This window comes from Stigmatopora nigra, chromosome 23 (genome assembly GCF_051989575.1).
Source record: "Stigmatopora nigra isolate UIUO_SnigA chromosome 23, RoL_Snig_1.1, whole genome shotgun sequence".
Classification (NCBI taxonomy): Eukaryota; Metazoa; Chordata; class Actinopteri; order Syngnathiformes; family Syngnathidae; genus Stigmatopora; species Stigmatopora nigra.
Genome location: NC_135530.1, coordinates 4,690,053 through 4,713,512, shown reverse-complemented (window position 1 = coordinate 4,713,512; position 23,460 = coordinate 4,690,053). Strand labels below are relative to the sequence as shown.

The 23,460-nt window shown below is 38.3% G+C and overlaps 1 protein-coding gene across 6 annotated transcripts in view; it reads right to left on the bottom strand.

The window, feature by feature from the left end:
- Nucleotides 1–182: 182 nt before the first annotated feature.
- The window catches only part of cald1a (caldesmon 1a), a 37,617-nt gene continuing 14,339 nt past the window's right edge, over nt 183–23,460 (bottom strand). For 2 of the 6 annotated variants that reach the window (XM_077709850.1, XM_077709853.1), the window contains exons 2-15: nt 15,083–15,168; nt 11,943–12,080; nt 11,091–11,454; nt 10,782–10,958; nt 9,584–9,756; nt 8,289–8,568; nt 6,930–7,067; nt 5,418–5,461; nt 5,226–5,301; nt 4,067–4,207; nt 3,907–4,002; nt 3,205–3,273; nt 2,626–2,662; nt 183–1,490 (exon numbers count right to left, since the gene is read on the bottom strand). In XM_077709850.1, coding sequence (XP_077565976.1) covers nt 1,477–1,490; nt 2,626–2,662; nt 3,205–3,273; nt 3,907–4,002; nt 4,067–4,207; nt 5,226–5,301; nt 5,418–5,461; nt 6,930–7,067; nt 8,289–8,568; nt 9,584–9,756; nt 10,782–10,958; nt 11,091–11,454; nt 11,943–12,080; nt 15,083–15,168 — 1,833 coding nt within the window. In that variant the 3' untranslated portion in view covers nt 183–1,476. Of the gene's footprint in view, nt 1,491–2,625; nt 2,663–3,021; nt 3,061–3,204; nt 3,274–3,906; nt 4,003–4,066; nt 4,208–5,225; nt 5,302–5,417; nt 5,462–6,929; nt 7,068–8,288; nt 8,569–9,583; nt 9,757–10,781; nt 10,959–11,090; nt 11,455–11,942; nt 12,081–15,082; nt 15,169–16,294; nt 16,440–16,492; nt 16,717–23,460 lie in introns of those variants that run through there. The other 4 variants (XR_013324677.1, XM_077709852.1, XM_077709854.1 and 1 more) reach the window with 4 other exon arrangements.

Genomic DNA, 23,460 nt, shown 5'->3' with positions numbered 1-23,460 from the left:
CGTGCCTCAGTGGTATGTAATATCACTGAGGCACAGTGGTACACTGTACATAAAATACGTGTAAAACGTACAAGTTGACAGGTATGAAAATAAAAGGACTGCCTATAGAGCACGTCTGCTTTTGTGGTAATTTGTCGCCGCCTAGTGGACATAAACTAAAATTGATTCAACAACCAAACGTGTCAAATCTCGATGTCTTTATTTCCGTTGGCGTATAAGTGGTACAATGCATAGAAAACATTCATCCACCTTGGAAGCGTGCTCGACATTGGTTATGTTCTTCACTTAAACTAACATATAACAACGTGTCTTGATGTGTTTTGAAGCATTATGTCGCTGACACAAACTTTAGGGTTAAACATAGACATAAAAAAAAAGAAAACAGTCAACAAGTGGAAAAAAAATGCATTAAAACACATACAACAAATAGAAAAAAATTTGGTCCAACCCCCCTCCTGCTCTTTTCAGGGGCAATGGAATTAGATTGTCTGTCGTCGGAGCGGGAACAGAAATCAATTGATATTAACACTGACATCCTCATTCAAAATCTTATGAACGTAAACACTTCCTTCGTTAAGCTTCTCGTTGCAATCGTAAGGCCGGATAAAGTACATAATGGCTCGTCCTTGGACTAGCGGAGGCACCCTGATTTCTATTAGAGCGTGCATAATAGCATAAAGTCAAAGATAAAATGGCTGCTTGGCCTTTTTCTCTACATTGAAGGCAACACGTGCACCTGCTTTAAAGAGGAATGTCTGAAGCTACAAAAAAACTAAACATAAATAAGAGAAAAAAGTCATTATGGCCTTTTGTGTTGTCAACACTGCCTGTTGGTGGAATGTTCATGAATACAAAAACAACAAAAAAAAAAAAAATAGAGCAAAATGAGTATATGTTAGATAAGATACTGTATGATGACCATATATGCGCTAACATACATTAACAGGACCATTGCTGTGCTATTTTTAAGACATAATAATTGTGACTCGAGCTAAATTCTACAAGTGCTTACTTATATTTCTATCCGAGAGTTGTTGGAATAAAATAAGCGTGTGATTTTTGCTTTAAATATAAATAAAAAAATTAAAAAAAGACGGAATGAAGTTTAATTAGGGGTTAAGCGACATCACCTGGGGGTAAATTTGTCAATCTATATTCTCAACTTGACTGCAATTACATGAAAATTTTCGGTCGCAAAATATCCAATGTTCACAGCATTTGGTTTCTTTTATAAAAACAAATAGTAACGTGCAAAGGCACCTAAAGTGGCCAGCGTATAAAAAAAAAACAAAAAAAAAAACAAAGTGATGTTTCTTCAATGCGGAGACGCGTCTCACTGTTTTTTTTTTCTTCTTCTTCTTCTTCTCATTTTATTCCTTTCCTCGGGTCCCTCTTTGGGATTGTGGTCGTTATTTGGTCATCAAGCCAAAGTCTGGGAATGTCGTGGCTCGGACTTGTAAAGGCTCCTTCTCCACATTAGTGGCCCATACCTTTTGGGTCGGAACAGAGACATTAACTGAGATGGTGAAAGACCAAAAAATACACTCTATTCTTCCACCAGAAAGCAATTACATTGGTACGACAACATACGAGTAATTCCAAATACGAGTTGAATTTCGGGCAAATAGTTATATGTATAATTTTAGTACTATTAAACACATTTGAGTAATATCAAACTACTATTTATGTGTTGCTTTGTTAATAGATGGCGAATTAGAACAAATAAAACATTTTTTTCCAATCCAAAATCCTGTTTTTGGTGTTTTTACAGAGAGTTGGAACAAATTATTTAGTTTTTCGTTCATTTCAATGGGAAAACTTTGTTTGAGTTATGAAAAAAATCAAAATTAAGCATGCATGTTGAGGTACCACTGTACATGTTTCTATATCTTTGTATTCTGTGAAAAACTTTATTTTTTACAAAATACAGCCACTTAAAAAAATATATAGTTTGACCCCTGACAAAAAATGACAGTGAATGTTTGCATTTTTTTTTGGGATGGGATGTCACAACCAGAATTGATGCATACCTGTCAACCTCGAACCATTTGTGATCTTACCAAATTTTGTTTTCGCCCTTACATATATGTATAAATACATGGAAAATCTTACCACTTTACTTTTTTGTAAAAAATCACGAACAACAAGTAGAAAATGAAAGTAAACATAAACAAGGGAACAGGAAACGGAAATCACATGGTGAAAGTGTTACAAAACGAAATGTTTATCATGATCTTTTTTTTTTAGCCAATCAGAGGCGCCGGTACATATATCACTTGGCAGACATGCGTTTCCGGGAAGAAACAATGGCGGATGGTGAAAAATGGCTAGAAAGTGCCTTAATTTATTTTTTTTTCTCAAAATCACCGTTTAGCGTACCATTTTCATGTGTACAGCGTACCAATATAAAAATGGGCTTTCAGTTGTACCAATTACGGCGAGAACGTACCAGTTGACAGGTATGTTGATGAAAGAAGAAGAAAATGCTCCATGACAAGTCTCAATCAAACAAAGTAGAGCACGTAATCAAGCTATTCTAAAAGTGGGTCACTTTTTTTTTTGAACCAAGTGACTGGAGATCTATTTTTGCTAACGTTTTAAGACTCGCCGTACTCACTCACTCACCATTTGTGAACGATTTGGTCTCACTTCGTCCCGCCACCTGCCACACAAACAACAACAAGCAATGATTGCACAGGTCTATCTCCAGCAAAGCATCCCGTCCAAACTACCGAGTAAGCCCATAAACCAAAAAGGAAGGAAACATGACCCGATTCTGGACATCTATGTAGCGTGACATATTTGCAAATGCCAGGTGAAGCTAGCAAGTAACCCCAAAAGTGCAGTAGTTCAACAAAGCCACCACATTGGAAGCAGATTTTTGCAGAGAAAGGTTATAAAAAGGCAAATCAGAGTGCATGTAGAGGCCAGATGTGTGCCCCCTTGTGTCCAAAACAAGTGAGAATGTGTCAGAAAAAAAATAGGCATTTTTTGGTTAGAAACTAAATAAATTGTTTTTACCTTTTTCCAGATTGTAATGAAGATATCTAGCTATGAGTTCTTATAGGAGGGGAAACACAAACACATTCTCATGCAGTGTTATTTTTTTAATATCCCAGAATTAATCCTACATCGACTAAAACATGCTAAGTTTATTTAAGAAAAAAATGGACTTTTTTCTTATTATTATTATTTTTTTTTTACCTTAGTTGCAGAAGAACCTTTGTTTTCCCATAAACTCCTCTTGTTGGTCACATCCACAGGTTTCAGGTCCTGGAAAAAAAAATAATTTGAACTATGAATACTGAACTGTATACTTGTGAATTCCAATTATAATCAAGGCTACTTAAAAGCAGTTATTAAAAAATGTTGACTTCTTTGAATCAAATTTTCCAAGAGCTCAAAATATTCCTTAGTTGTTTTCTTACATTAAAAGACAAGGGGAAAAAATAGGAATAAATAGCAAACACATCATAATAAAATAATAAAAACGAGTGATTTCAAAAACATAAAATGAAAAAAACAACAACGACTTATTTATTGTTTCTTTCCTATTTCAAATTTATTTTTATATTAGAGATTATTGACTGAATTATCTTTTTTTCATAAAAAATAAATATATAAGAAATGAACTAAAGTATGATTAAAAAGCTAAATAAAGAGGATCCATAGATTTGTCAACAACAAAAAAGGAATCTGAAAATTTGGATGCCGATAATAATAACTGCCAGCAGGTGTCGCCAAAGCATGACAAAATAATCCTCTTTATAAAGTACACCAACAGCATTAAAAGACATTGACATTGACTCAATTTTGAAGAACAAAGACACGTTATCAGGTAAAATAAGCACTTTGAAGCCACGCCATGCAAAATAGCAACCTGGCGTTGCCGCGGAGACGACCTACCATTGGCTTCCCTCCCTGCGATTTGGCGCTCTCGGGGGTTTTATTCAGCCAGTCGTTAATGCGGCCTGCCACGCCCGGGTTTATCACGGTGGATTCCTATTGGAAAAGGTCAAAGGTGAGGAGGTAGTGTGGGAATGGGCCACTGGAGAGTGGTCGTTACCTTATAGGTGTTGGCGCTGCTTCCTGGCGAGCTGAAGACGCTGCCTTTCTCCCACATGCTCTTGATGTTTCGTATGCTGTCAGTGGCTGCTGGGATGTCCACGGCTGCGGAACGAGGGCACCGCAAGTCCTTGTTCTCGCGCTGCGGCGACATTTTGTAAAATATACCACAAATAGGGCAATTTTCAAAGCACTGCGGCGGAGCTAGAACAGCAGTGTCAATCAAACTTACGGAGATAATGATAGACATTCTATTCATTCCTTACTATAAATTTGGAGTAAGGTAGTATTAAAAGAAACAAAAACATTTGGCTTTGCAATAACCAGAAGCCATTTTAATGGCAATTATTCGCATGCAAGACCGGACATTTGGTCGCCAGGCTTTTGGTCCCTTTTGGTCACCGGTCAAATGGTGAATGAGAGTTTACTGTTGAAACCAGCTCTCAAAATTTTATTCATGATTTAATGTGTTTAAATTATTGTTTAATATCTAAGAGAGAGTTTAATATCTAAGAGAGAGAGTTTAATATCCAAGAGAGAGAATTTAATATCTAAGAGAGAGAGAGTTTAATGTCTAAGTACTGTTTAATATCCAAGTACTGTTTAATATCCAAGTACTGTTTAATATCCAAGTACTGTTTAATATCTAAGTACTGTTTAATATCTAAGTACTGCTTAATATCTAAGTACTGCTTAATATCTAAGTCCTGTTTAATATCTAAGTACTGTTTAATATCTAAGTACTGTTTAATATCGAAGTACTGTTTAATATCGAAGTACTGTTTAATATCTAAGTACTGTTTAATATCGAAGTAGTATTTAATATTGAAGTACTGTTTAATATCGAAGTACTGTTTAACGTCTAAGTACTGTTTAATATCTAAGTCCTGCTTAATATCTAAGTACTGTTTAATATCTAAGTACTGTTTAATATCTAAGTACTATTTAATATCTAAGTACTGTTTAATATCTAAGTCCTGTTTAATATCTAAGTACTGTTTAATATCGAAGTACTGTTTAATATCGAAGTACTATTTAATATCGAAGTACTGTTTAATATCTAAGTACTGTTTAATATCTAAGTTTACCGTTTTCCAGTCAGTCTTCACACAATTAGCACAAGTGTCGCTGTCATTTTGATGAAAAAAAAAGAAGCCTACCTGAGCGGCAGAGGTGTACTGCTCCAGCCTGTTGTCAATCTTGGACACCACAGGGGAAGGGGACGCTTTTGCTGCACTGTGGTATTTAGGACGGGATTAGATTAGGGGGGGAAAAAGAAAGAAAAAAGAATGAGAATTAGAAAGAAACAGCACAGGCACATTTATTGATCCGAGGCCTTTTATTTCTTCTACCTTTTCTGTGCCGACTTGTTAAGAAACTCGGTCCGCTCTCCAATCTGCAAAGGAAAAAGCCACAAATAAACATTCAAACAAAATGTCCATTCCAATGACAGAAAAGACATTTCTTTATAAAAGAAATCGCTCGAATGGATGACCACGACACCGTGAGGGCGTGTCATAAATTCTATGACATGCCTCGCAAAAAAACAGCAACTATTTCCCTATTAGACTGCTTGACTGTGGGAATGTCAACACAATGTTTATGAAATATGGCGCAGGGTAATAATACAAACATAACTTAGGAGACGCTTTTTACACCCGAGGGTTCTTTTCAGTGAATGTGGGAGTTCCAAAGATCCTCCCTGACAGGAAATTCCCTATTCTCCGTTGCATTTTTGAACAGCTGCGGCCATGCGGATGGGGTTACAGTAATCCTGTTAACCCTAATCGCTTTGCTGCATCCTCTTGTCCCAACAATATGCGTTATCTTCCGCACATGCGGCATGTCAGGCAAGGGCCGGGCTTGTGCTTAAATGTAGATAATGTGTACCAAACCTCAAGCGACTATGTTTCGACCAATGGGAGGTGACAGGAGATAGTGATACATATTCTTTAGTGTTTTAAATAATACAGTATGCAACATTAAGTGCAAGCACTGAGCTGATAGATAGCCAACATGTGGTGGGTTACTGGTGTCAAAGTGGTGGCCCGGGGGCCAAATCTGGCCCGCCGCATCACTTTGTGTGGCCCGGGAATGGAAATCATGAGTGGCGACTTTCTGTTTTAGGATCAAATTAAAATAAAGAGTATAGATGGGGTGGGGAAACTTGTAAACCCGGGGGCCATATTGGCTTTAAGAATTTGACAGATGGGCCGGGTTAGAACAAGATACGATACATATAAAAAAGTGCATCCGTTAAGAGTAAATATGAAACATAGACAGAAAAAAAGGACTAAAGTATTAACATACTCATCACTCATCGTTAAAGTAAAAAGTATAAAGTACAAAGTAAAAAGGAATGTATTAAGAAATATTAAAATGTAATTTAAAAAAAGATAGAGGGGCTGTAAAACACGAAAAAGAAATAAGAGTGGACACCGCATGACGGCGCCATCTTGGGAAAAAATAAACATTATTTGGACTACGTTGGTGGGCCAGATTAAAAGGTTTAGCGGGCCGGATGTGGCCCGTGGGCCATAGTTTGCCCATATCTGTAATAGATGGCGAATTCGAACAAATAAAACATTTGTACCAATCCAATATCCTGTTTTGGGTGTTTTTCCAGAAGGTTGTAACAAATTAATTTGTTTTTTAGTTAATTTCAATGGGAAACGTTTGTTTGAAATACGAGAAAATCGACATACGAGCTGAGTCCCGCAACCCATTACGCTCGTATATCAAGGTACCACTGTACACCCATACACCTACAGTCAACACAATACCCAAATAACGCTACATCTTGGTCACCCACGAACCAAGCGTCACGCACCAAACCAAACGACACGGTCAAGAAATCAACTGACCTTGAGGGAGGAGCCACGTGGGCTGACGCACTTGAAAGGTTTTCCTTCGCCATCCACGGGCTCCTCGACCTTCTGCCGCCTGTCGGCCGCTTCGGCTCTCCTCCTCTCGATCTCCTCCTTCATCTTTTTCTTCTCGTCCTGAACAAAACACACAAAAAAACATGACCGTTATACTATGGAGTCGCGGGTTTTGTCATTTATTTTCCCGATGACGAATGAGGATTCACCACATAGCAACAGTGGTCTTCCATTAATGTGCCTACTGTGAACTGGCCTTTTCAAACGATCGGCGTATGCACCATTTGTACAAGTACTCAAAGGAACGCACTCACTTGGTGGCTCGTCGTCCGTCTCCGAACGGCCGTGACTCGCTTAATTAGTCTCTTTCTATCCTCAGGCTCTCTTTTAATTACAAATCAAAAGACCTCATTAACATGACACAAGATGAGGACTAAGAGGGGGGGATGCTGGCGCAATGCATTCGCGGCCGAAACTGACAAAGATGAGCGGTGGCGCTAATGAGGAAAATGTGGATATGGGGATTGTGAGAAAGAGCAACAATGTAGCATGAGGAATAGGAGAAAGAAATGGCTATTTGGGTAAAAAAAAATGGGACAAAGTACAGAAATGACATTCAGGAAAAGACAATTTAACATTGAGTATGTGTAGGCGTACTCAGATAGAATGGTATTTGCGTTACAAGCTTATTTGAGAGAGAAGGGATGTACTAACCAATAGGACATCGACTATTACAATTGTAGATCCTACTTTGAAATGTCAATTTTCTGGTGGTTTTTTTTCCGTTAGTCAGTGCGAATGGCGTATATCAAGGGTTGGTTCGCGGGCCGCTTTAACGTCAACCGGACCATTTTAGATATAATATTTAGATTTTTTTTAATATATGGATTAATACAACTGGATAAAAGCCCTGAATATTCTGTTACTTCTAGATCTAAAACAGTGTTTATTTTAGCTTTTTTTAAAATACATTTTTAGATTTTACAAAATGATTTTTGAACTAAAAACAGAAAAATATGGATTAAAAAATGACAATTATTGATTTAAAAAGGGGGAAAATCAGGAAATTTAATATATATCTATACTCTTCATTTTAATTTTATCCTAAAACAGAAAGTCGGCATTCATAATTTACTTTCCCGGGCCACACAAAGTGATGCGGCGGGCCAGATTTGGCCCCCGGGCCGCCACTTTGACACATGTGGCGTATATACTACTTCTTGTTGGCAATTGGTCGTGCGTTATCCTATTGTGAGGACATTTGTGTGCATCATTTTGGAAATATTTTGAAGGAAATACATGTTTTTCATGAATTTTGAAGGCCTCCAAAAAGTATCTAACCTCCTCTTTGGCTTTCCTCTCCACCTCCTCCTGCTTCCTCTGCCGTTCCTCCTCATCCAACACCTTCTTCCTCTCCTCCCGCTTCCTCTTCAGCTCCTCCAGCTGGGCTTCAGCGCCCTGCTGCTTCTGCCGCATGCGCTCGAACTCTTCACTCTCTGCGTCATCACGGCGGCGCTTCAACTCCTCCAACTTGCGCTCGGCCTCCAGGCGGACAGCGACGTCCACGTCCTCGTCCCGTTCGTCGCCTGCCGACGCCTCGGGGGAGCGAGCGTGGCTTCCGCTGTCGTGAGGGACGCGTAAAACGTTTCACACCGGATGTTAACCTGAATTTTTCAATGCATTTTTTTTGCAGTTTATGAGCATAAACACCAAAAAAACGCCACTACAGTCTTCCCTCGCTACTTCGCCGTTCAGCTACCGCGGACTCAGAGCTTTGCAGATTTTTTTGGGAAAAAAAAATTACAAATATTACATTGAAACAACATATTTTACAGTTTTTGTTGTTATAACATGAATTTCACTCTCTCTACCCGTATTTTATATGGTGTACTGTATACAGGGGGGTAAAAAAAATAGAAAATAAAAAAATAAATAATAAAAAAAATTGAATTAAATTCAAATTAAGCATTTTTGAAGGGGAATCCCTACTTCGCGGAAATTCACTTATCGCGGGTGGTCCCGTTCCCCATTAACCGCGATAACCGAGGGAACACTGTAATTTCGAGTGTCACGCTTGAGGCATCATCATTTCCTCCTCCATTTAATTGCTTGGAATCAGATTTAATCATTTAGTTGCTACCGATTGCAACACTTAATAGGCAATGTTTTTTTTTTTACTATAATTTTAAAAGTTAATTTTAATCCTAATCATCAGTTTGTCTGACCTTTATGTCGATTTCCCCGGTAACTGATAAGGTACATTAATCACACACTACGTTATCTGCTTTTTCAACCTCACAATTTCTCATTTTTTTTCCTTACCGGGGTCAGTTATGCAAATGTAATCAGGATCCGTATTTGGTTCTCGGCATTATTGGACTTCCATGTACTTTCCTAGTCTATTTTTTGTTAATTGAATTGCAATTGCATTTCAAAAATGAACTCAATTTTGCTTTTTTTGACTGTAGAAACAAATTTAAATAAACATACTTCCTATTTTTCGTACAACCCAAACCAAACCCTACTTTTCAGCCAAAATTTGAATATTTTTTTGCAAACCCAAAACAAGTGAACTAGTCCCATAATAAAGATGTCAACATTGATCGGTGTAATGTGTAAAATCTCCACATTCGTACCTGAACATTCTTTCATATTTCCTGTGGAGTACAGTGGCAGCTTCCTCTTCTTGTTCTTCCTCTTCTTGCTCCTCCTCTTCCTGCCCCTGGTCTTGTTCTTCTTCCTGCTGCCCATCATCATACAGGCCTCCATTCTGCTTCCTCTCATTCCTGCTAAAGCTTCGCTCGTTCATCTGCACCCCCGCGCACACACACCCACACAAAAACAGCAGATATAGTTTAGCACAATATCCAGGAAGAACAGGTGAAAAATACATACAACATTCTTAAAGTGCATGTGAAAAAAAGTGCAATTGAAGTGAAGACATGCTACTCAAAATACAGAAACAAAATGAGAGAGTTTAATATCTAAGAGAGAGTTTAATATCTAAGAGAGAGTTTAATATCTAAGAGAGAGTTTAATATCTAAGAGAGAGTTTAATATCTAAGAGAGAGTTTAATATCTAAGTAGTGTTTGATATCTAAGTGCTGTTTAATATCTAAGTAATCTTTAATATCTAAGTACTGTTTAATATCTAAGTACTGTTTATTATCTAAGTACTGTTTATTATCTAAGTACTGTTTAATATCTAAGTACTGTTTATGATCTAAGTACTGTTTATTATCTAAGTACTGTTTAATATCTAAGTACTGTTGAAACCAGCTCTCAAAATTATATTCATGAGGGTTTAATATCTAAATATGTACTGTTTTTAACAGTACTTAGATATAAAACAGTACTTAGATATTAAACAACACTTAGATATTAAACAATACTTAGATATTAAACTCTTTCTTAGATATTAAACACTCTCTCATGAATATAATTTTGAGAGCGGGTTTCAACAGTAAACTCTGTCACCATTTGACCGGCGACCAAACGTCCGACCACCCTTGGCGTACCGCTGAACGTCACCAAAACCATGGAACTCATCCTGGACTTCAGACGGAACAATCTACTGATCTCACTTGGACTACATATTGATGTGTCTGTTTGCTTGTGGTTGTAATTTGTGCACATGGTGGTGAAATCTCATTCTACTTGTGCAATGACAATATAAAAGCATTCAATTCAATATAACACACTGAAACGAACATGGATGTAAACTTAAGCTTGTGAACAGTGATGTGGTTTCCCTATTTTCACAAGCACAAATCCAAGTGAAAATCCCTAAAGTGACTTAAGCGTGCTTGTGCCCAGGATTCAGAGTGGCCTTACCGCATAGGATACCTCTTTGTCCTCATACATCTCATTGTCCACTGCACTGTCATTTCTCGGAATCCTACATGATCTGAAGTCTAGAAAAGCGGCCTCAGTCGCTTCTTCAGCCATTAGAGCTGCTGACTCTGCCTCATATGTACTGACTACTGAATGAGTTGCTTCCTCTGCTTGCTCCTATGAAAAAGGGCCATCATCACACTTGTGTCTCCACGGTAACGCTAGTCCCCATCACTGAATTGTTAGCAAAGCATCCTGACAAAGGCCAAATGTGGAAGTCAAATCCTTACCAAGGACAAATATCCTCACCTCTTCTATGAAGTAAGATCTCCTGGGCTTATCCTCCACATTCTCCTCCACCGGAGCTGCTTCCACGTCTTCATCCTCTCTGACCTCCTCCTCTTCCTTCTCCTCTCTTTCTTGACCACGGCGCCAGGAGGAGTAGTAAGGCCTCTGCTCCTCTTCTCCGTATTCCTGCTCTGGTTTGCTCTTCTCCACGCTGCCGACATCTTGGCCTTCCGCCTCTTCCGGCTGTCTCTGTCGTTCCAGCGCCTCCTTCAGGCGCCGCTGCCGGCGCTCCTCGCGCTTGGCCATGCGCTCCAGAAGCGCTTGGTCCTCGTCCTCGCCGCCACCACCGAAAGAGCTGCTCAGCGAGGAGGTGTTCTCTGTCACGCTATCGGGAGAAACCATGTTTTTACTGAATAATGGTGAAAGGACCTTTTCAGGCATAATATAAGTCGTACTATATTAAACAGTACTCAAATATTAAACAGTACTTAGATATTAAACTCTCTCTCTTAGATATTAAACTCTCTCTCTCTCTCTTAGATATTAAACTCTCCCATGAATATAATTTTGAGAGCTGGCTTCAACAATAAACTCTCTGTCACCATTTGACCGGGGACCAAAAAATCGGCGTCCAAAAGGGACCAAAAGACCGGCGACCAAAAGACTGACAATCAAAAGACTGGCAACCAAAAAAACGGCAACCAAAAAACCGGCGACCAAAAGACCAGCGACCAAACGTCCGGTCACGGGAAGTCACATGGAATTGCCATCAATGGGAGTTTGACTACCCTGCAAAGATCCGTCCTTGCTAGTACGGTATGACAGTAGCAAACATACTATATGCTAAGACATCTATTTGGAGTATTTGTTCACCTGTAGGAGTTGGTCACCCCCGGGCTCTCGGCTTGTGAGGCGGCTTCTTCAAGTTCCCTGGCCCGGATTCTCTCCTGGCGGGCCCGGCGCCTCCTCTCCCGAGCCGCCTCCTCCTCATCATCATCGTTTTTCGACATCCTGGCAGAGGGGAGAAAGAAAACGATATTGACACGGTATTTACGAAATGACGACTTGCCAGAAGATATCATACATTTAATAGCATTGTTAATTTCTCGCTCAAAGCCACGACAACCACAAAATTGCCACTTGATCTGCATAGCTAGCTAACGTGTTAATTACAACACGTGTGGCGTGGCGCGCCAAAGCCGCTTTGGGTTTACGTGAGGTTTTGCAGCTCGTCGACATCCTGGGCTTTCCGAATTTTGTCGAAACAGAGCAGGAGGACAACATTGATGGTGACATCACTTGTATCAGTTGGCCAATCTTTAACCTTGGATGAGGAAGTTCTAAAGTATCGGTTGACATTCTTCTTTCACTGGTTTTAGCGGTAAAATAGTTTGGGAATTGGATTTTCGGAGTTTAGTTTTAAGGTGTTTGATGTCAGCGCTATTTAAAATAAAAAAACAACGTAACTGAGAATTGAGTTTTTTATTCAAATGATGTATAAGATATATTTTTTGAATTAAATTGATTCGTTGATGTATGGGCAAGTATTTATCTAAAAAAATCTGGAACATTAAAGCAAAGTGTGTACGTATATTATAAAAAAAAAGTGTTCATACAATAATATATAGCGTATTTTCATGAATATAAGGCGCACTTAAGTCTTAAATTTGTTTCCAAAATAGACAGTGCGACTTATAGTCCAGTGCGACTTATAGTCCAGTGCGACTTATAGTCCAGTGCGACTTATAGTCCAGTGCGACTTATAGTCCAGTGCGACTTATAGTCCAGTGCGACTTATAGTCCAGTGCGACTTATAGTCCAGTGCGACTTATAGTCCAGTGCTTTATATATGGAACAATTAAAATGTGTCATTCATTGAGGGTGCGCCTTATAATGCGGTATGCCTTTTAGTCGTGAAACTACGGTAGATATAATAATTCAAATAACTTCATTTAAATACTATTTGACAATTTGAGGCTTTTGAGACAGTACATGTACCAATTGACTCCCCAAACATGGTTCATGGAAATTGAAGACTTTATAAAAAGCCCTTGAAACCATGCCTGGTGTACTGAGACAAACTCTATAATGTTAACCCTACTTCAACTTCCTCTTAAAGTACAAAGAAAATGACTAAAAAACACAAGTGATGTCGCCTCCCCACGCACTGGAAAACATGGCGCCGCCACTGCCTAAACTCCCGAAGGACTGCGCTGTCCCAGAAAATGCCAGCAAATGTCATGAGAACCAATACGACAAACTAAAGCTAAAAATGGCACAAAAGAGTCAAAATTCCTCAGCAGGAGAGAAGAAGAAACTTGCAAAAAGCTGAATTTGCATTCCTGCCAATCATGTGGCGTGTACCAAAAAGCCCCGCTTTAATATCCCCTTTTTCCTCACTTAGGCCCCTCGAGGGAGTGAAATGAAAAAGGAGAACGTTTCGAGGTGAGCCCAATCGAGCGATTTCATCACAAGCGACCGAAAACACGATTTACAGCAGGGCGCTGAAAAGGAATGTGCTGAAGTATGTCTAAATATTTTCCTTACGGCGACGCATTGCCTCTGAAAGCCTGGGAGAAAAGACTTTTTCACCCCTACTTGGTAAAGAGAGGAAAAAATGAACATGTTGAGGAGGAGGAGGGGAAGGCTGGAGGCGGAGTTTGGGTTTTCAGAAATGCTGACCCATTCCCACGATGCTCTCTGCTTGAATTCCCCTAAATCTTTGTTGGAAGTTGCATCAAAACTAACAGCGCGGTACATACAATGACGTCATGAGTACGGCTTTCAAATCAAGGTATCATCAAATATTTTTATATATTTAGATGTCCCAAAATGCTTTTTGAATTACAAAGATTAAAAAAATGGATTAAAATGTTTTAGTCTTGATTTAAAAAGGATAAATCAAAAAATATAATATATATTTATATAATCTTCATTTGAATTTGATTCTAAAACAGAAAGTCGGCACTCAGTATTTACTTTCCCGGGCCACACAAAATAATGTGGCGGTCCAGATTTGGCCCCCGGGCCGCCACTTTGACACCCGTCCCCTAAACCAACAGGAAACGACCAAAAAAATCAACTCTGTGAAACACAGTTAACAGGAAAGGACTTCAAATTTCTCCAAATGAACTTGACATGAGTAAAATATGTCCTCAAATCAAAATGAAGATTCCTGAAATCACAGATGTGGAATACACCCAAAAATGACCCAAAAAGTGACCCAAAAATACCATAAAATCAACCAGGAATTAACAGACCATCCCAAAAGGCATTCCCAAACACTTGCCTCCTTAATTTAAAGAACTTAAAAACAGAATATAATACAAATGAGCAATACTAAAGTTGCATTTTCCTAATGACTTTTTAGAGTAAAAAAACCTCTTAGTGAGACACTTCTCCGAGATAAAGTAGAGGACTGACCTTGGCTGTTATTTCCTTATTTCCATCCTTATCAAACTCTTTCTAAATGGCCTCAGGCTTCCACATTGATGAGGAAACTTTTGTTAAACTAGAAGAAAGTGAGAGGCCAGGCTTGGCACGTTGTTCTCGCTATTATAGAAGAAAATAAAAAAGCCTTTTACAATCTTTTATGCCTTCACTTGGCACGTTACTACTCAATCACTTGTTGGAACGGGGCTTTAGTCTAATCAATTTGGTCCATTGAATCAAAGGGAAGTTCAGAGGGCTTCCATATCTGGGAGACAAAATTGAGAGGGCATGATTGAGCGTTCCCACTTAAAGGTCATCACCGTGCTTATCTGATTGCTTAGCCATTTTGTTCTTTTTCGCCTCCTACAACCAAAGTTAGAAAGACCCTGGTTGCTAAATGAGGTTTTTAAAAAGAACTCAAGGAGGCCTTGAGCTTTTTAAACAACACTGGAATCCACGCCGGAGAACGTAACTTGGTGCCACTAAGTTCTCGTAGGTTGGAAGATTTTATACACTGGCTAGGATCCTGCAAAGGTGCGGATATTTTAGGGAAAGGTCATACCGGTTGTGGTTGGGCTTACCGTTCAGCTTCCAGGCGCATTTCCTCCCGCTTTTGCCTCCTCAGCTCCCGGCGGCGCTCAAAGTCCATTTCATCCATGGTTGTACCCTGGTTAATGATAGAAAGTGGTTTGTTTTAATTTTTTATTTTAGATTGATTGTACAGTGGTACCTTGACATACGAGCAATTTGAGATACGAGTAAAATTTCGGGCAAATATTTATCTTGAGATATGAGACAAATTTTGATATACGAGCAGACAGCGGATGTGAGATGCTGCTCATAAGAATGTTGTGGCTACTGGCTCTCTCCCCGCAACTCAATCGTGTAATGAGCACTGGGCGGAGGATTTTTTTCAGTGTTTTTTTCCCGTTAGTCAGTGCGAATGGCGGAGGTTGTTCGCTAATACGAGAGCAGTATAGCAGTATATACTACTTCTTGTTGGGTAGGTTATCCTATTGTGAGGACATTTGTGTGCATCATTTTGGGAATATTTTGAAGGGAATACAAATTCAAACAACCCTTGATATTGACTGAAAGTCAGTGTGGAGGCGGAGCAAAAAGAGCTAACCCGGGAGAAGAAAGGTATCAAAATGTCAAACAAAATTAGAAATAAGTTTAGTGTTAGGTTCAATTAAACTTATTTTTGAGTGTGTCTGCATCGTAATCCAAGTTCATTTAAATTTGTTTGTTATTTTACCAGCTTGTTGCCGTGCAAAAAGTTTCACATTCTTAAAACATTCATTTTTGAATAAAGATTGACACAATGGAAAAATGAATTACTTGTTAAGAATCTTGACATAAAAGAGAAAAATACATTTGATTTCAAAAAGATCTTGGTAGAGTATGACTTTTCTATTTTAGCCTTTCTTTAAGAATACATTAAAATAAAAACAAAACAAAAAAATACTAAAAATATTCTATATTCTATCTATAAAAAATATTCCTTAAAGAAAGCAGACAATCCCCAAATAGTTGCCAACATCTGTGTTCAGCATTAACATGATTTCTACGCGAGTTCATGAATCCGACACATGAACTTCCCCCCAAAAAATCTATTAGTCGCCTCCAAAATAATCATTTGTGGCAACCCTAATCCAAAATCTGAGTGCAATCGGTGCCGAAAACGAGAAAAGACTGAAGCGCAAAACTGGAGCAGAAAAGGCGGAAGGACAAGTCACCGCAGGACGTTAAAAGCACTCTCCCGAAAAATACCCACTGAGGGGGGTACGTACGTGTGTGGTGGTGGTGGTGGCTGGGCGGGGAGACCACCCAAAGACTGATCCTTGCTCACCAGTGCACGGCTCACAGCAGAATAAAACAAACTAATTAAGCCCTCAGATGTAAGACAAGAGAAATACACCAAAATTCTCCAAAAAGCGCCTCTTTATCCACAATGTGATGATGCAGAACCAAAAAGGATCAGACAGTACCTTCAATGAAGTCTGTTCCTTTTACGCCATTGACATATCAGCAAACTTTTCTCCCACAGAGCAGACTAAAACAATTCCTGCACCCTTCCCTTCCCTTCCAGGCTTCTCGTCCCTCCTTCTATCCATCAATGATCGCCTTCCTGTGTTGTTTAACCAGAAAAAAAGGGAAAAAAACAACAAAAAAACGCTCTCTGAGGACATGACTCGGCTCGAAAGGCCTCACATCCGGTGCCTTCTTTTCTTTCCTTTCTGACTACTAGCTTGGTTAGCAAGCTCATGTGTTTGCAGGTTGTTTGCAACAGGAAGTCAAAGGTCACATGGGTTGGGTCAAAGGTCACAGAAATATGGCACTGTGTTTTTAATGAGTTTATCACATTGGAATATTTCATAAAATTGATCACTGTTGAACATTTTACTTTGTGAATAAAAAATCAGTTAAAAAATATTGAATTACGGAATAATTAGTGCTTTGTTATAAGATATAGGGATTGTCCCAGTGTTTTATAAGCCTGACGGGTTGCCAGGTTTTTTTTTCCCTCATACCAATTTGGTACAAAATATTAAAAAAAAAATAAGTCTACCAGTTTATATATTTTTTGTAATAAAGTGCACCCCACTAGTAAAAGGAAAGTAGTACCTTATAGCAGTCAGGTTTAGGAAACTAGGTTTTGATTCCATTTTGTGACAAAACCTTACATATCTACATATAAATGTTCATTAAAATGAATATGTTCATGAATATGTGCTGTTCCTTATTAAATAAATCCAAAAAGTACCACTCCACACCGACACTAGTCAAAAAAGTGTGTATATTTACATATTATATAGTGTTAAAAATATAAAGTGCAATTTTAATGAACATTTTTTGAAAATAACGTTTATTTTGATAGTCACATACCGCTATATATTTGCTCAAGGTTATCACACTGAGAAATTGACCCTCTCGGCTGGCGTTCCTTAAATTTAAAATACCACTGACACAAAACACAGAAGAGAACTTTGTTCGTTGTTTCGTCAGGGTGAGGAAAAAAAAAAACAGACGCATTCCTAGCATAGCTACAAGGACATCATGTCCAAAGTAGTAGAATTTAGTTACAAATTGAGTAAAAGTTTTTGTCGGGAAAAATAAGACCTGATGGGTGTTTTCATTCATTGTGCATTGAAGGTCAAATTTCATTGCAAATTCGACTTGGTGAGAAGATTCATCTGTTATCATTGGGTTTCATTATAATGGCTTTTGGAAAATGTTTCAACAGCAGCCAAATCACACTTTACTAAATCTGTCACTGGAGGAGAATTAAAAAAAAAGGATAAACGATGGATGGGCAGGAAGGGAGTGGTTGGAAAAAGAAGAAAAGTTTCACCATATTTTGCACTTTGGGTTGCTCAACATGATGAATTTCCGTCTTCCTTTTCTCCTTCTCATTCTGCCTGTTAGCTTTTGCAAAAACGGTGGGTGGTCTCTCTACTGCTATGCACATCTTTTTATGCAAGCCACTGGCCTCCCCCTGGGTCCTTTACTTAGCGTTTTCCATTTAAAAGCCTTAAAGTTCTTCTGATATTGCATTTATTTAATAAAACCTATTAAACGTATCATTAGTTACAGCCAAAGCTGAAGCATATCACTCATTCTTGCTATAGGACCCCATATGTGTTGGTTTTGTGGATCAATCTTATCTTTTATTCGTTTTATTCACCACCATTTTTTTATTCGAAGGGACAGTCTGGAGTAACTAATGGACTGTGTTTCCCTTGGCGTCCCCTGTAAAGGGTGTGATTAGACTGGTGCTGTTTGGAGGCCTTGTCACTTGTGCTTAGTGTCCTGGGCTCGTTTTAATTACACTTGCATGCATAGCCAGTGCTAATTGGCCATTGCCGACAGTCACAGACAAATGCTACCTTAACATCCAAATATGGAGTGAATGACTGAATTGTTGAGATATCTAGCTCATTATTCGGTAACAGTGTTTGTGCAACAGTTAGTTAAATCAGACAGTACTGCGTTTATAAGGTTAAGGAAGTGATTCGTAATTTAGAAATCCTGACAACAGTGACAATAAACTGTATGGAAATGCATGTATGTGTATGTATGTGTATGTATGCATGTATATGTATGTATGTATGCATGTATATGTATGTATGTATGCATGTATATGTATGTATGTATGCATGTATATGAATGTATGTATGTATTCATGTATATGTATGTATGCATGTATATGTATGTATCTATGCATGTATATGTATGTATGTATGCATGTGTATGCATGTATATGTATGTATGCATGTGTATGTATGTACATGTATGTATGTATATGTATGTATGTATATGTATGTATGCATGTGTATGCATGTGTACGCATGTATATGTATGCATGTATATGTATGCATGTATATGTATGCATGTATATGTATGCATGTATATGTATGCATGTATATGTATGCATGTATATGTATGCATGTATATGTGTGCATGTATATGTGTGCATGTATATGTGTGCATGTATATGTGTGCTTGTATATGTGTGCATGTATATGTGTGCATGTATATGTATGCATGTATATGTATGCATGTATATGTATGCATGTATATGTATGCATGTATATGTATGCATGTATATGTATGCATGTATATGTATGCATGTATATGTATGCATGTATACGTATGCATGTATACATATGTATGTCTATGTATGTATGTCTATGTATGTATGTCTATGTATGTATATTTATGTGTATATATGTATGTATGTCTATGTATGTATGTATATATTTACAGTTAGAACCCGTATAATACAGAATATATAGAAGACTGCTTGTGAAACCGATTTTCCAATTGGCGACCCGTAGCCTAATTTTCTGGAAAAATTCAACTACGGTGCATAAGAAAACCTAGATAAGAGAGGCATCATGCAAGCGTGATATTTTCTCCAGTATAGAAATATTGGATATCCCCAGACAAAACTATCATGTTGACTAAGACGAGGTCTCTTCGGCATATATATATATATGTACCGAGTCGCGGCCGTGCAGGTGTCCAGTTGAAGATAGGTATTCGAGCAATGTGAATAGAGAGTGACAAAAGGTCGTCTTTCACTCCACAAAGACATTTTGCCGCGGTAAACGACAGCTGGCGTGACCAGCTCCCAAAGGGGAGACGATGAAACCCGTCCAACGAGGGACCGAGATATAGCGATAACGAACGGTAGTTAATCATTGGCTCGTGATAATAAGACGATAAGAGAAATAGAGGAGGTAGTGATGGGGGATTAGCGATAGGCCAAATGCATGCCTGTAGGCGCTGAGGGTGAACAGCTGTTTTGGCAGAGGCTCGTGAGACAGTTTGAGTTGAGTAAATGTTTTCTGCAGGCCAAGTAGTCTCTTGACACCACAGCATAGAAAGACAACAAAACAAAACAGTACTTACGAGTGTCTGTGCATCGTTTATCAAGCTAATGAGTCAAAAATGTCCATTTTCACCACACAAAATGAGGGATATTAGCAAAGCGTCAACATCTGGCACCCCGCGCTTTATGTTTGACACCGGTTGGCTATTGTTAAAAGGAATAAGGTCAGATTTTAGACTGCTGCTAAAAGATGAAGTTTTGCACAGTGCATTTGAAGGCGCCCAGATTAAAAAAAAGTGGGTAATTCCTTCAAATGATGCGTTCAATTTTACAGGAGAACAAGTTGGTTATCAGCCTGCAAAAAACACTAATATCAATTAAAACCATTTATAAGCAAGTTGTGAAAGTATTGGACAGAAAGCCAAAAACGCAGTACCACTGTCAGATATTTAAAAAAAACACAAATGTCTGAATGGGAAGAATACTGTTAAATATACAGATGCCACCTTAAGTTTACAAAATCTTCCAATACAAAGCTCCGCCTCCACTGAGAGATTTTGTACAAAAAAAATCCAACACATTAACAAGGGCTGGCTATAGAGGTGACTGTGCAAGTTTTTACAGTGTATACAATGCAATTATTGTTTGACCTTTTTGATAATGAAAAATCTGATCTAAAAACCTATTTTCCAAAACAATAATAAAATAAATATGGCTAGTTTTAAACCCTATAAAGAGTTAACTACTTTGTTAGGTTCCTTCGTTAGCATTCCATTAAAATGTTGTTATTATTGCCGAATTTTTTGACAATCATAAAAATCCAGACCATATGATCCAAAGACATTTTTTTCCCTTCAGTGTGTTTTGGCACCAAGTACGGATGGTTATCCAGCCAAAATATGAAGAGACATTAAATTTTTTTCATTTTTAGCTAAGATATTGCGCACATAGCGTATTGAAAAGATTCCTTCTTCTTCATCCATCTACGTAGGAACAGCACGGCGTAAAAAATAAAAATAAAAAATCAACCACAATAGCTTCTGTTGTCAACGCCGCGTCCAAAAACGGCTCGGCTCGATCTTAAAACCATCTGCTCCCTGCTTGCGTTGGCTTCCAAGCGTCCCGAAAAGCCGGCCTACCACCCCAACGAAAATGGCCGAATGGGAGATCCTTGGGGATTTATGGCGGACTGACCGCACGCACCGAAAATCACTCGACTACCCGGGCTAATCCAGAAAGAATGGAAGGGGGAAACGTGAAAGTTGGGGAGATGTAAAGTTTCCATTGGGTAAGGAAAATGAGGTTCCTGCATTCCCAGACTATGTTTCACATTCTATAAGGCTAGTCTGTGTGGAAATGAATCACACACACACAAACATACACACACTCATACCCACACACATCAACAAAGACGGGTGAAATTCTCAATGGAATATCTAGGATGCATTGTGGGATGCGCCAAGGGTTTAACAGGGCGCACGCGTCATCTCTGAATCGGCCAGGCGAAGTATTATGTTTCAAAAATCAAAGTGGCAATTAAATCCCATCGAAACAGCAGAGCGTATACACAAAGGACCGTATTTTCTGGACTATAAAAGGTAGAGGAGGCAAAACTAGGACAAAAAATGTGAGTTTTTATCCAGAAAATACACTATAGTACATAGTTCTGGTGTTCAAATTGATGTATTTGATGAGATGTTATAGAAAAATATTTATACTTTTTTGACTAAAAAGACAAATTGCTTTAAATCTAAAATTTAAGAAGAGGTTAAAGCAAACATTCTCAGATTTTTGTAATCCTTAAATGATTACTTTTTTCCAAGTAAAAAATAGCTAAATTTATTTGAATATAAATTGTTTTTCTTGATAAAATGACGACATTAAATAGCCTTTTTAATGACATTTCTTAATAAAAATATAAGAAAAAATAAACGTTCTTGTTTTTATTTGAAGGGAAAATGTTGAAGCTTTAGTTGTAAAATGTCAACTTAAAATAAACAAAATAAACATTGTTGGATTTCTTTACTCCTTTTTTTCATTAAGAACTACCAATATTTTAGGATTTAGTTACTTTTGTCATCAGAAAATTATAAAGTGGGCCAAGTTTAGCCCCCGGGCTGCGAGTTGGACACCAATCTACATTCTAATACCCCACAAATACCTTTTGTGGTCTTTCCATGAACATTTCCCTTTAAAAAAAACTCCATATTAAGGCACCACCATTGCTTAATCAATGATTTTTTCCCCGATCCATTCACTCTTCCAGGTTAATTTTCCACAAAATCTCATTCACTCATTTTTTATGGTCAGTCTTAAGCAAGTTATTAAACATTTGATGGCGGCTCGAAACACCTGCGACTGTTTATATGTTCTCCGCTTGGAGCAAAGTCACACTTAAATTGCAGTGAAAACAGTGCGCCAACACAGCGTATCCATCATCTCCCATCACGCGGCCCTCAAACGGAACAAATGCAAATATTTGGTCCCCTTAAAAAACAAAAAAAAAACCCGAATTAATTCCAGCTGCACCATTTCACAATGAACCGCTACGTTGAAACAGCCAGAACGATAAATCTCAAAGGTCAACTACTAATACAATCCCCCAAAATTAGACCCCAGTCCCAAAAACAGCAGATTGGCTTTTAAACTTATCTTTAAAAAACAGTACATTTGCATTACAGCTCACATCTCGACTTCTCATATAAATCGTCGGATTTATTAACTTGGATTTGATCAAAAATCCCCTTCGCAAACTTTTGTAGTGTATCAAAAATACAACCACTCACTGCTAGTCCTTATGCCCAAATATGGAAGGGAAAAAATGCTGGCTTTCCCGTAAGCAAACAAGGCGAATGACGAAAAAAAAAGGAAAATATTTGCTGTGTGCGTAGCGCGATAGCGGTGCTCTCAGACTCGCGACGTAGCGGAAATACTGCGTGACTGATTGCGTTGCTGGACTCTACGACTATGACTGACTATTTCACTGCGCAGACTTTTCATCTGCAAACACGGCATCTCAGCTTTTGCTCTTTTGGTCACCGCATTTCTTGCAAGAGCACCTGGCGAGACTACATTAACATTCTGGCGGAAGCTCGAGTCAATTTGGCGAACTCGACAGCGGTGAAACCGCAAAGTGTCAATAAACCGACGGGTTCTCTCTATGTGCTGCACCACCTTGCATTAACCCAGAGTTTCTCAACAGTTTTTGCATACCTGTCAACTTATACGTTTTCCCTGTATTTAATGTTTTTGTTTTATCATTTTGAATTGTGTACAGCTTAGACAGGATTTTTTCCAAGTATGTTTTTTTTTTGTAAAATTGATCTTGTGTCAAAGTGGCGGCCCGGGGACCCAAATCTGGCCCGCTGCATCATTTTGTGTGGCCCGGGAAAGTAAATCATAAATGCTGACTTTCTATTTTAGGATCAAATTAAAATGAAGAGTATAGATGGATATTACATTTCCTGATTGTCCTCCTTTTAAATCAATTATTGTAATTTTTTAATCATTTTTTTCTGTGTTTTTAGTTCAAAAATCAATTTGTAAAATCTAAAAATATATTTAAAAAAAGCTAAAATAAACATTGTTTTACATCTGTAAAAAACTGAATATTCAGGGATT